The sequence below is a fragment of the Triticum urartu genome, chromosome 4, assembly GCF_003073215.2.
Source record: "Triticum urartu cultivar G1812 chromosome 4, Tu2.1, whole genome shotgun sequence".
NCBI lineage: Eukaryota > Viridiplantae > Streptophyta > Magnoliopsida > Poales > Poaceae > Triticum > Triticum urartu.
The window spans coordinates 570,811,334-570,823,137 of record NC_053025.1 but is presented as its reverse complement, the minus strand read 5'-3'; the positions used below and the strand labels follow the sequence as shown (position 1 = coordinate 570,823,137).

The window sequence follows — 11,804 nt, the reverse complement described above, 5'->3', positions numbered from 1 at the left end:
GTGTCTTCATAGGATACCCAAAGGAAACTGTTGGGTACACCTTCTATCACAGATCCGAAGGCAGGACATTCGTTGCTAAGAATGGATTCTTTCTAGAGAAGGAGTTTCTCTCGAAAGAAGTGAGTGGGAGGAAAGTAGAACTTGATGAAGTAACTGTACCTTCTCCCTTATTGGAAAATATTTCGTCATAGAAACCGGTTCCTGTGACACCTACACCAATTAGTGAGAAAGCTCATGATGATGATCATGAAACTTCATATCAAGTTACTACCGAACCTCGTAGGTCAACCAGAGTAAGCTCCGCACTGGAGAGGTATGGTAATCCTGTTCTGGAGGTCATGTTGCTAGACCATGATGGACCTAGAAACTATGAGGAAGCGATGATGAGCCCAGATTCCGCAAAATGGCTTGCGGCCATGAAATCTGAGATGGGATCCATGTATGAGAACAAAGTGTGGACTTTGGTTGACTTGACCGATGAACGGCAATCCATCGAGAATAAATGGATCTTCAAGAAGAAGACAGACGCCGATGGTAATGTTACTGTCTACAAAGATCGACTTGTTGAGAAAGGTTTTCGACAAGTTCAAGGAGATGACTACGATGAGACCTTCTCACCCGTAGCGATGCTTAAGTCCGTCCGAATCATGTTAGCTATTGCCGCATTTTATGATTATGAAATTTGGCAAAATGGATGTAAAGACTGCATTCCTGAATGGATTTCTGGAAGAAGAGTTGTATATGATGCAACCTGAAGGTTTTATCGATCCAAAAGGTACTAACAAAGTGTGCAAGCTCCAACGATTCATTTATGGACTGGTGCAAGCTCCTCGGAGTTGGAATAAATGCTTTCATAGTGTGATCAAAGCATATGGTTTTATACAGACTTTTGGAGAAGCCTGTATTTACAAGAAAGTGAGTGGGAGCTCTGTAGCATTTCTAATATTATATGTGGATGACATATTGTTGATTGCAAATGATATAGAATTTCTGGATAGCATAAAAGGATACTTGAATAAGAGTTTTTCAATGAAGGACCTTGGTGAAGCTGCTTACATATTGGGAATCAAGATCTATAGAGATAGATCAAGATGCTTAACCGTACTTTCACAAAGCACATACCTTGATAAAGTTTTGAAGAAGTTCAAAATGGATCAGGCAAACAAAGGGTTCTTGCCTGTATTACAAGGTGTGAAGTTGAGTAAGACTCAATGCCCGACCACTGCAGAAGGTAGAGAGAAAATGAAAGATGTTCGCTATGTTTCAGCCATAGGCTCTATCTTGTATGCAATGTTGTGTACCAGACCTGATGTGTGCCTTACTATTAGTTTAGCAGGGAGGTACCAAAGTAATCCAGGAGTGGATCACTTGAGAGCGGTCAAGAACATCCCGAAGTACCTGAAAAGGACTAAGGATATGTTTCTCGTTTATGGAGGTGACAAAGAGCTCATCGTAAATGGTTACGTTGATGCAAGATTTGACACTGATCCGGACGATTCTAATTCGCAAACCGGATACGTGTTTATATTAAACGGTGGAGCTATCAGTTGGAGCACTTCTAAACAGAGCGTCGTGGCGGGATCTACATGTGAAGCAGAGTACATTGCTGCTTCGGAAGAAGCAAATGAAGGAGTTCATATCCGATCTAGGTGTCATACCTAGTGCATCGGGTCCAATGAAAATCTTTTGTGACAATACTGGTGCAATTGCCTTGGCAAAGGAATCCAGATTTCACAAGAGAACCAAGCACATCAAGAGATGCTTCAACTCCATCCGGGATCAAGTCCAGGTGGGAGACATAGAGATTTGCAAGATACATACGGATCTGAATGTTGCAGACCCATTGACTAAGCCTCTTCCATGAGCAAAACATGATCAACACCAAGGCTCCATGGGTGTTAGAATCATTACTGTGTAATCTAGATTATTGACTCTAGTGCAAGTGGGAGACTGAAGGAAATATGCCCTAGAGGCAATAATAAAGTTATTATTTATTTCCTTATATCATGATAAATGTTTATTATTCATGCTAGAATTGTATTAACCGGAAACAGAATACATGTGTGAATACATAGACAAACAGAGTGTCACTAGTATGCCTCTACTTGAATAGCTCGTTGATCAAAGATGGTTATGTTTCCTAGCCATAGACATGAGTTGTCATTTTATTAATGGGATCACATCATTAGGAGAATGATGTGATTGACTTGACCCATTTCGTTAGCTTAGCACTTGATCGTTTAGTATGTTGCTATTGCTTTCTTCATGACTTATACATGTTCCTATGACTATGAGATTATGCAACTCCCGTTTACCAGAGGAACACTTTATGTGCTACCAAACGTCACAACGTAACTGGGTGATTATAAAGGTGCTCTACAGGTGTCTCAGAAGGTACTTGTTGAGTTGGCGTATTTCGAGATTAGGATTTGTCACTCTGATTGTCGGAGAGGTATCTCTGGGCCCTCTCAGTAATGCACATCACTATAAGCCTTGCAAGCAATGTGACTAATGAGTTAGTTGCGGGATGATGCATTACGGAACGAGTAAAGAGGCTTGCCGGTAACGAGATTGAACTAGGTATTGAGATACCGACGATCGAATCTCGGGCAAGTAACATACCGATGACAAAGGGAACAACGTATGTTGTTATGCGGTTTGACCGATAAAGATCTTCGTAGAATATGTAGGAGCCAATATGAACATCTAGGTTCCGCTATTGGTTATTGACTGGAGACGTGTCTCGGTCATGTCTACATAGTTCTCGAACCCGTAGGTCCGCACGCTTAAAGTTTGGTGATGATCGGTATTATGAGTTTTTGTGTTTTGATGTACCGAAGGTAGTTCGGAGTCCCGGATATGACCACGGATATGATGAGGAGTCTCGAAATGGTCGAGACGTAAAGATCGATATATTGGACGACTATATTCGGACACCGAAAGTGTTCAGAGTGGTTTCGGATAAAAACCGGAGTACCGGGGGGTTACCGGAACCCCCTAGGGAGTTAATTGGGCCTCATGGGCCTTAGTGGGAGAAGCGAAGGGGCGGCCATGGCAGCTGCGCGCCCCCTTCCCCTCTAGTCCGAATTGGACAAGGAGGGGGCTGCGCCCCCCTTTTTTCCTTCTCCTCCTCTCTCCCTTCCTCCCCTCTCCTACTACAACAAGGAAAAGGAGGAGTCCTACTCCCGATGGGAGTAGGACTCCCCCCTTGGCACGCCCTCCTCCTGGCCGGCCACCTCCCCCCTTGCTCCTTTATATACGGGGGCAGGGGGCACCCTAGAACACACAAGTTGATCTGTTGATCTATTCCAGCCGTGTGCGGTGCCCCCCTCCACCATATTCCACCTCGGTTATATCATAGCGGTGCTTAGGCGAAGCCCTGCGTCGGTAGCAACATCATCACCGTCATCACTCCATCGTGCTGACGGAACTCTCCCGTGAAGCTCTGCTAGATCAGAGTTCGTGGGACGTCATCGAGCTGAACGTGTGCTGAACTCGGATGTGTCGTACGTTCGGTACTTGGATCGGTCGGATCATGAAGACATATGGCTACATCAACCGAGTTGTGATAACGCTTCCGCTTTCGGTCTACAAGGGTACATGGACACACTCTCCCCTCTCGTTTCTATGCATCACCATGATCCTGAGTGTCCGTAGGATTTTTTTTGAAATTACTACGTTCCCCAACAATTTCCTTCACAATCTCTTCAGTGATGCTCAATCACTTTGGGTTTGTAGGTGTTTGGTTTGGGGTTCTGGGTTTTTCCTCACTTTATGATTTTTGCTCAAAGTCCTCGGAGGATGGGATGCTCTCAATGACAAGTGTTAGTTTCTCGCGGAGCAGCCAACCAGCTAGTGGTTGTAGGGGGGGTATTTATAGCCTAGGGAGCAGCCCAACATGATAAGACACAAATGCCCTTCAATGATATGACCGTTAGGCGGATAGATATTTTGGGACAGCTGGCGCATAGCACAACAACGGTCAGAGATTTGGCTATCAAATTCCTTAGGGCTATCATGTTCCTCACTTGTAGGCAATCCGCACTGGCGAATTCCTAACTCCTTAGTCAGAACAAATTCCTCAGAGAACAGAAGATCTTGATCTCTGTCACTGAAGAAATTGACTGAACTGTATGAGATTTCCAATGGCTTCACTCGAAAGGATTGGGTAGGTGTAGGATTTTGAGATGAGCATCACTTGGAAACTTTTCCTTAGTTTTACCTCGACCACCTTTAACAGTACGGTGTCTCCTATGACTCAAGAAAGAGAAAACCGAAACTATGAAAACAAAAGTCTTCAAGCTTCATATTCCTCGCATGAATATCAAGTCTTCAGGATCACACCAATTTCTTCACTTTCAAAGTCTTCAGATAACCAAAGTCTTTAGTTGAGACACATTTTTAGGGGTCGACTCTCTCTGTAAATATCAAAATCCTCATAGACTTATAGACATGTGTACACTCATAAACGCATTAGTCCCTTAACCTATAAGTCTTCAATACACCAAAATCACTAAGGGGAACTAGATGCATTTACACCCTTCACATGCCTTATGGCATGTGTGTACACATGTGACTTCCATCCATTTTGGGAATGGTCACCCTTGTTGTGATGCTCAACAAGGACTTCAAGCAATGCATCATCCATCTTATCATCCCATGAGCAGTAATTTCTCCTCCATGTAGTTACTTCTTCGGCCATGGTGCTACAAGGAAATAAAATATTGTACAGAATAGAAAAGGTTTGAGAAATACCATGATGGTAGAAACATAATGTCATCCATTAATTCATGAAGGTGATGCATATACAAAATACCATAGGCATCATCACACTAGCAACTAGCTAGCTATACAAAAGAAGACCACCACAGCTAGCTATACAAAAGAAGACCACCATAGCTACCTATCATACTCTCATCCTATTCCATCTCCAGTTCTCCTTGTGCCACAAGGTACTCTGCAAACATATCATCAACTAGTTATTACCTAAAGTTGGACCATTCAGTAGTGACTTGCACACTTCTAATGAAGTTGTCATCATCTGGATCGTCATTTGGCGCATCTGCTAAGTCACTATCAACTTCTAGCAATAACAAATCATCCATGACATGTTGCATATCCCTTGCAAAGTTATGTAACACACAACAATCATTAATAATTCGAATCTGCAATGATATTTTATTTCATAGTAAGCAATTGTCATCTCACAGATTTATTTTATTTGACACCATATTTACCTTTGGTACCTGATCCTTTATGGCAAAGAAGGACTGGGAACGCAAGATAGCCCATTTTTTCTCGAACAAGCCAAATGTTCGCTCCACTACATTCCTAGCACGAGAATGGCGCAAGTTATATAACTCCCTCTCGGATTGAGGTTGTTGTACACTTGCAGCCCATTCTTTTAGATGATACCGAGTGGACCTGAATGGAGCTAGAAATCCTTCTCCATTGGTATAACCAGCATCCACTAAAAAGTATTTCCCTATATCAATAAGTTAGTTAGCTAAAAATCAAGTCAAAGAAACTACATACCAAGAGTAAGAGTCATACCCTTAGGCACAACAAAAGCATCTTTGTGGTTTGTCCTCATTGCATCACGCAAAACTCTCGAGTATGAAACTGAACCCTCCCAGCCAGGTAACACATAAAGAAACTTCATGTTCCAATCAATAACACCTAGCATGTTAGTGGTAATGGCTTGATTTCTGTTCCTATACCTTCCTTGGTCAGCCACATCAACAAGCACATCAATATGACAACCATCTAGTGCTTCAAGTGCATTACCAAACCACTTCCATTTGTAAAATCAGGAGCTTGAGTGGTAGAGGAAGGTAGCTTAATGAACTCCCCATATAGAGAGTAGGGCTGTTAGGACAGTAGAGAAGTGTGTGCTAATGGTCCATAAAGAACGCTTGTAGTTGTAGGTGCCACGCAACATCCTCATCTTGATACTATGACCAAGTACAAGCAAGAACATTGCAACTTTCTCTTCCATGGTCACATATACACTATCACAGAGGCCACATCTCTCCCGTAACATGGTGCAAAGGTCATGAAAGTTTCGTTTAGTTAGACGCAATTGATCATACCATGCCACTTCAAATCCATCATGCATGGTTTTAAGCAAATATTTCCTAAGGCTATGCTTGTCCTCATCATCATGAAAACTTCCTAGGTCCCTTGGTCCCCTATCCCTTTGTGTAGTAACAAATGCTAATGCAAGAGCACATGTTTCAACAAACAAATTTAGTCAAAACAATTCTTTTCCTCTTTCGTCTTTTATTTTCTTCATTTATCCACTCAACCAACTCCAATTGATCTGACATTGGGCTGTACAATTCAATTATCTAGTTGTAAGCAAATCAAAGAGACATCACATACACAAAGGCTAAATTACCGAATAAATGTGCGCAAGAAACTACGAAGTGGTTAATCTAAGAGCAGAAGATACGAATAGTTTGCGTTACATTTTTAATGGAAGTCTATGAATGATGAACTGACAGCAATTGTGGACCGGAGTCTACAACTTGTATACCTCATTCTTCCACAGTATCAATGCTAGTTTACTTTGAACTGCAAAGGTTTGTTGTTTTCCTTGGGTTCAATTTCATGTTATGTATTACTTATTATGTAGTCTACTTTTCTGTTGGAATGAGTCCAGATTATGCCTGTCGACTTTTATTTGAGTTTAATGGTCAAAAACTTGAAGCCATGTACTCTCGGACTCCCATGTATCACAGCCCTACAGGATAATGTCCTCTAGCAGAACCATCAAGATTTTAGTCCTCTGTGGCACTGGCGAGATGCTAGCTTGCCGTTGCCGGCAATGGGCACCACAGTCAATTGCTACATGCTGCCAACAAAAATGTATGTTAGTTGCACTTATTATCTGTGTGTATGCTAGATTTTGAATAGAAATTGGCATTTGCTTGGTCATTCCTACAGGGGCATGCAAGTGTAGCAGCATTTTCTGACTGCATTTCAGCACTAAATTTATCCAGTAATCAAAGAGTATTGAAAATGGTCAGTTAAAGCATTAACATGGGTTTTGTTTTGATATTTCTTACACATGCAGGTTTGTTTACTATGGGCAGCATTATCCTGGCGTCGGCTTTCGAGGGTAAGCATTGGGTTATGTATGATATATAGACGTACCCACTGAAATAAATCCCGATTTATTCATTTTTTCAGCCTACCTACTAAAGAAGAAGTTTGTTTGGTGCTTCCTTCTTTGTGCAGGTTATTGGTGGCTGGGATGACGAAATGCTCATTATGCATGTATGAGAAAGATCATTTACAATCTCAAGGCTCTTCGCTGAAGCTGCAGATTAGTTTTCTTCAAACTTGTTGTGAGGTTTTGATTTTTCTTGGTAAGTGAATATTAGAGATAGAAAATGAAGTATGTTTTGAGCTATGGGGGTTAATGTGGCAGTTGAGCAATTGCACTGGCTTATCAGATTCTGAGGATAATGAGATGCTGATAGTTCTTTGTTTGTTGAAAATTATTGCATGAAAAGATAGATGTTGGCATGAAGTCCCTCGTACTGGCGATAATTTTGGCTGCTGTCAGTTTAGTTCAGCGTACAATTTCATTCAAGCCGGCAGCAGCTAGTAATAAGAATGTCAGACAGACATCTGATGGAGGCACACTTGATGACTACAAAACTTTTGAGTTTGTAGCACAATCAACATACATGCAAAACAACGAGTTTACAGAACAATCATATCCCAGACAGCATGGACGACAGGCAGGGACATGCAAAATAGAGGAGACAGTTATCGTTTTGCCAATCCAAGGCTGTTCTAATTGTTGTGGAGGTTGGGGATGTTGGGATTGACAAATCTTAGCGCTCGGGCGGCAAACCGCAGAACCGCGCTGGACGACTCGTTCTCTTGTAGGGCGACCTCCGGAAGCTGGTTGATCCTTAATGCAAGTGCACACACCTTGGCGTTCAGCTCCTGCATGTATATCATCATTGTCAGACATGGGTTATCTAATGGGATGAGACTTGACTTGAGAGTAAGCAAAATTGCCACACAAGATGGAGGAGAGTGATCGAAACTTACATGACTGCACTGCCTCTTCTTTAGTGCCTCACAGATGACGGTACTTGAATGAGTTCCGCTTACCATCGCAGAAAGTCGATCGTCATTGAGGCCGATCAGTGAATCCAGAACAAGACTCATCGTTTCAGTGTCAAGGGACGCATCAGGTAGCTTGAAGTAACACTGCATCACGGATACCCCCTGCTGATCTGCACACAAACAGACAATGTCCTGTGACAGCTTCTCCACGAGTCGCTTCTTCATCTCAGGGCTGCATTTCCTGAGTACGTGCTGGAGCAAATAATTGCTGCATGCACCAGGTCAAAGGGGTCACAACACACAATCTTGAAAGGGTCTCACAACACACAATCTAGAAAGGGCATTATATAAATTGTAGTACCTGTAGGCTCCGACCGCCAAGCCCATGGCATTCTCAATTAGTAGGTCTTCAATATCTCTCAGAAATTTTCCTGAAGCACGCCCATAAAGCTCGATCAAAAACCCTGACACATGCCTTGCATATTCTCTGTTGCTGGTCAAGCACTCGATGCCATGCTCGCATAGAATCTGTAACACATACAGCAGTCATCTGAATCAGAGTCGCGAGAAAAAGAAGGAAAACGGGGCAGGAGGAGGCTTTGATCGCTGCACAGTACCCTTGCCAGTGAGGCTGGCCGTGCTCTGATCTATTGTATTGTATGCATCTAGAAGAGATCACTGACTGCAACTTAAACATACCTCGGTGGACACGATGTTAAAGAGATGCTTAGTCAATTCCTCTTCTCGGGCGCTGTCCATGAGCTTTTTGTTGAGCAAACTGTTGAGCAGCATCTTTATCAGTAAGGGTTGATCGGCCACCGCTGTGATCACCGACCTTAGAGAGTTTATCCTGAACATGCACGATCCAAACTAAGCACAGACACAAAGCTCCAAATCGAAACTACATATGTAGCAGGCAGGCAAATTCTGAGTTTATCCTGAACATGCACAATCCAAATTAAGCACACAAACAAAGAGTTCCAAATCAAAACTACATATGCAGCAGTCAGGCAAATTCAGAGTTTATCCTGAACATGCACAATGGAAATTAATTACACAAACAAAGAGTTCCAAATCAAAACTAGATATGCAGCAGGCAGGCAAATTCAGAGTTTATCCTAAACATGCACAATGCAAATGAAGCATACAAACAGAAAGTTCCACATCGAAACTAGATATGCAGCAGGCAGGCAAATTCTGAGTTTATCCTGAACGTGCACAATGCAAATGAAGCATACAAACAGAAAGTTCCAAATCAAAACTATATATGCAGCAGGCAGGCAAATTCAGAGTTTATCCTAAACATGCACAATGCAAATGAAGCATACAAACAGAAAGTTCCACATCGAAACTAGATATGCAGCAGGCAGGCAAATTCTGAGTTTATCCTGAACGTGCACAATGCAAATGAAGCATACAAACAGAAAGTTCCAAATCAAAACTATATATGCAGCAGGCAAATTCTTACCAGTTGTCAAATTCTTCATTGTTTTTTGTTCTCAGCGCAGGGCCCCCCGCCACCCCTTGTACAATTGACTCAAGGACCTGCGAGTCCCCTCTTGAGTTATGAACTAGCGCGAGGAACACCTTGCTGCCCTCTTTGTCGGCCATCATAGTGCCGATACGTGACCTGACGTGGCCGAGCACAATGCGCTGCACTTTGTCGTCCCTTGATTGAAGCAGGCACACAACTTGTTCAGCTGACAGAGTGGATGTAAGCAGCGGCCCGACGTCCTTCCGATTGATAAGATCCCTTCGAATAGACGAGGTGAAGTTGCTTGGCCTTGGACGGCTCGATGTCGAAGCCGCCCCAATGTCGAGGTGCCGCGGCAGGCGCGATGTCTGGGCCGCGTGCGGGTGCCCCTCCTGCTGCTGCCTCCGCGCCGAGGTCTCCACGAGCGCCATCTGGGCAGAGACCACGGATCCGATGGGGACGTTGTGGTGATGATGCCCCACCGAGGCAGGGGGTGCGCCGTAGTAGGAATCGCCGCCGCGCGGACCGTAGTAGGCGTCGCCGCCGCGCGGGCCGTAGTAGACGGCGGCGCCCGGTGGGACCCGTGGGTAGTAGGGGCTGTAATGCCCCGCGTGCGAGACGAACTGGTCTTGCTGAGGGTGCGGCGGAAGGAGCTGCTGCTGGTCGGCGCCAGGCGGGACGTGCGGCGAAGGAAGCGAAGCGAAGCAGTCGGCGCCAGGCGGGACGTGCGGCGAGGGAAGCGAAGCGAAGCAGTCGGCGCCCGGCGTGGCGTGCGGCGAGGGAAGCGAAGCGAGGTACTCGGTACCGGGCGGGCCGCGCGGCGAGGAAAGGGAAGTGAAGTAATCGGCGCCCGGCGGGGCGCGCGGCGAGGGGAGCGAAGGGTAGTACCCGAGGCTCGGGGGCAGGAAGCCGTTGGAGGCGGCGACCGGTCGGAGGAACCCGCCACCGCCAGCGACCGCCGCGGGATGCGGGACCGGGAGGGCGCCCTGCTGGCCGAGGTGCTGCGGCAGGGGGAGGCCGAGGTGCTGCGGCTGCTCCTCGGGCTCGGGCAGCTTGAGGTCATCGTCGGAGTCGTCCTCCAACAGAGCCTCAATCATCTCCATGTTGTTGAACTCCTCCATGGTCTCTGATTTGGTAGAGCGGTTGGGGATTTCGGTTATGCGACGGCGGGAGATTATATAGCCGTAGAAACTATTGGCAGGCAGGCAGGCAGCTGGAGACGGATGTGGGGTTCGCCGTCCGATATGGCGGTTGGCACTTGTTTTCGTGAGGACCGGAGCTCCAAACATCCTCCCTATAGACGCCTGAGCGGCCGGCCGTCACTGTTCGATCGACCTGGACGCGCTCAATTGCTCCCAGGAGCCACAAAAAGGAGCTCGGTGCAGCTTGCCAGGCTCGCTGAGCCTGCCTACGTCCGCCAAGTCACTGCCATGTGGGCCTCCACATGGGCGGGCGCCGAGGGGAGGCGAGGACGACGGCGGCTACGCTCTGACCTCCGAGTCTGATCTGATGAAGCTGGGTGGTCGCAGGCCTGCAGACGAGAGGCCAGGAAGACGGATGCGGCGCTCTGCTGGAGCTGGGTGGTCGCCGACAGCGTACACAAAGAAGAAGACGGGCGGCGTGGTCGCTGACGGCAAAAGAGGAAGACGGCGGCGGTGCTGCTCATGGACGTACGCGGGCGCCTGGAAGGCGGTCCACAGCACGCCGCACATGAGTGGTTCGTGGATGGTCGCCAACGAGCTCGCTGCGACCCAGGGGTTTGGCCTTATGGGGAGGAAGGAGACGAGTAAATGGAGAAGCAGAGGGGAGCCGCGGCACGCCGGCATCGATGGCCAGGCGGTTGTTCCTGCGGTGGCGGTGGCGGTGGCGGTGGCGGCGAGAAGTGAGGAAACCTAGCGAGCGGAAACCAAGTCCTCTCTCGCTGTACTCTACTCTGCCGCAGTCGTCGACTCGTTTCACTGGGCTAGATGGGCTAAACTGACGTGCATTTTGCTGCTTGGGCTTCGCTGGGCTGCGAGCTAAAAGCTCGAGTTGGACCGAGACGAGTCTGCTGGCTCGGCTCGAGGTCGACACAAGCCCAAAAGTACAGCCTGGCTCGGCCTTTTTAGTTCTGGAGCCGACCCTGGCTTTGGGCCGAGTCACAGCGAGCGCGAGCCGAGCCCAAAAGCTCGAGTTGCACATCCAGATTTACTGTTCGAGCAGAAAAAAAGCCACTGAATCGGTCGCCCCAAACGCAACCGAA

At 46.4% G+C, this 11,804-nt stretch overlaps 1 protein-coding gene across 1 annotated transcript; it reads right to left on the bottom strand.

The window, feature by feature from the left end:
- Window positions 1-7,562: 7,562 nt before the first annotated feature.
- Window positions 7,563-10,851, bottom strand: LOC125554184. The gene is made up of 5 exons (XM_048717776.1): window positions 9,557-10,851; window positions 8,788-8,938; window positions 8,450-8,616; window positions 8,071-8,356; window positions 7,563-7,962 (listed from the first exon to the last, which is right to left on the bottom strand). Exons 1-5 carry the CDS (start codon window positions 10,849-10,851, stop codon window positions 7,807-7,809), a joined length of 2,055 nt encoding a protein of 684 aa, XP_048573733.1. The 3' UTR covers window positions 7,563-7,806.
- Between the last annotated feature and the right edge of the window lie 953 nt (window positions 10,852-11,804).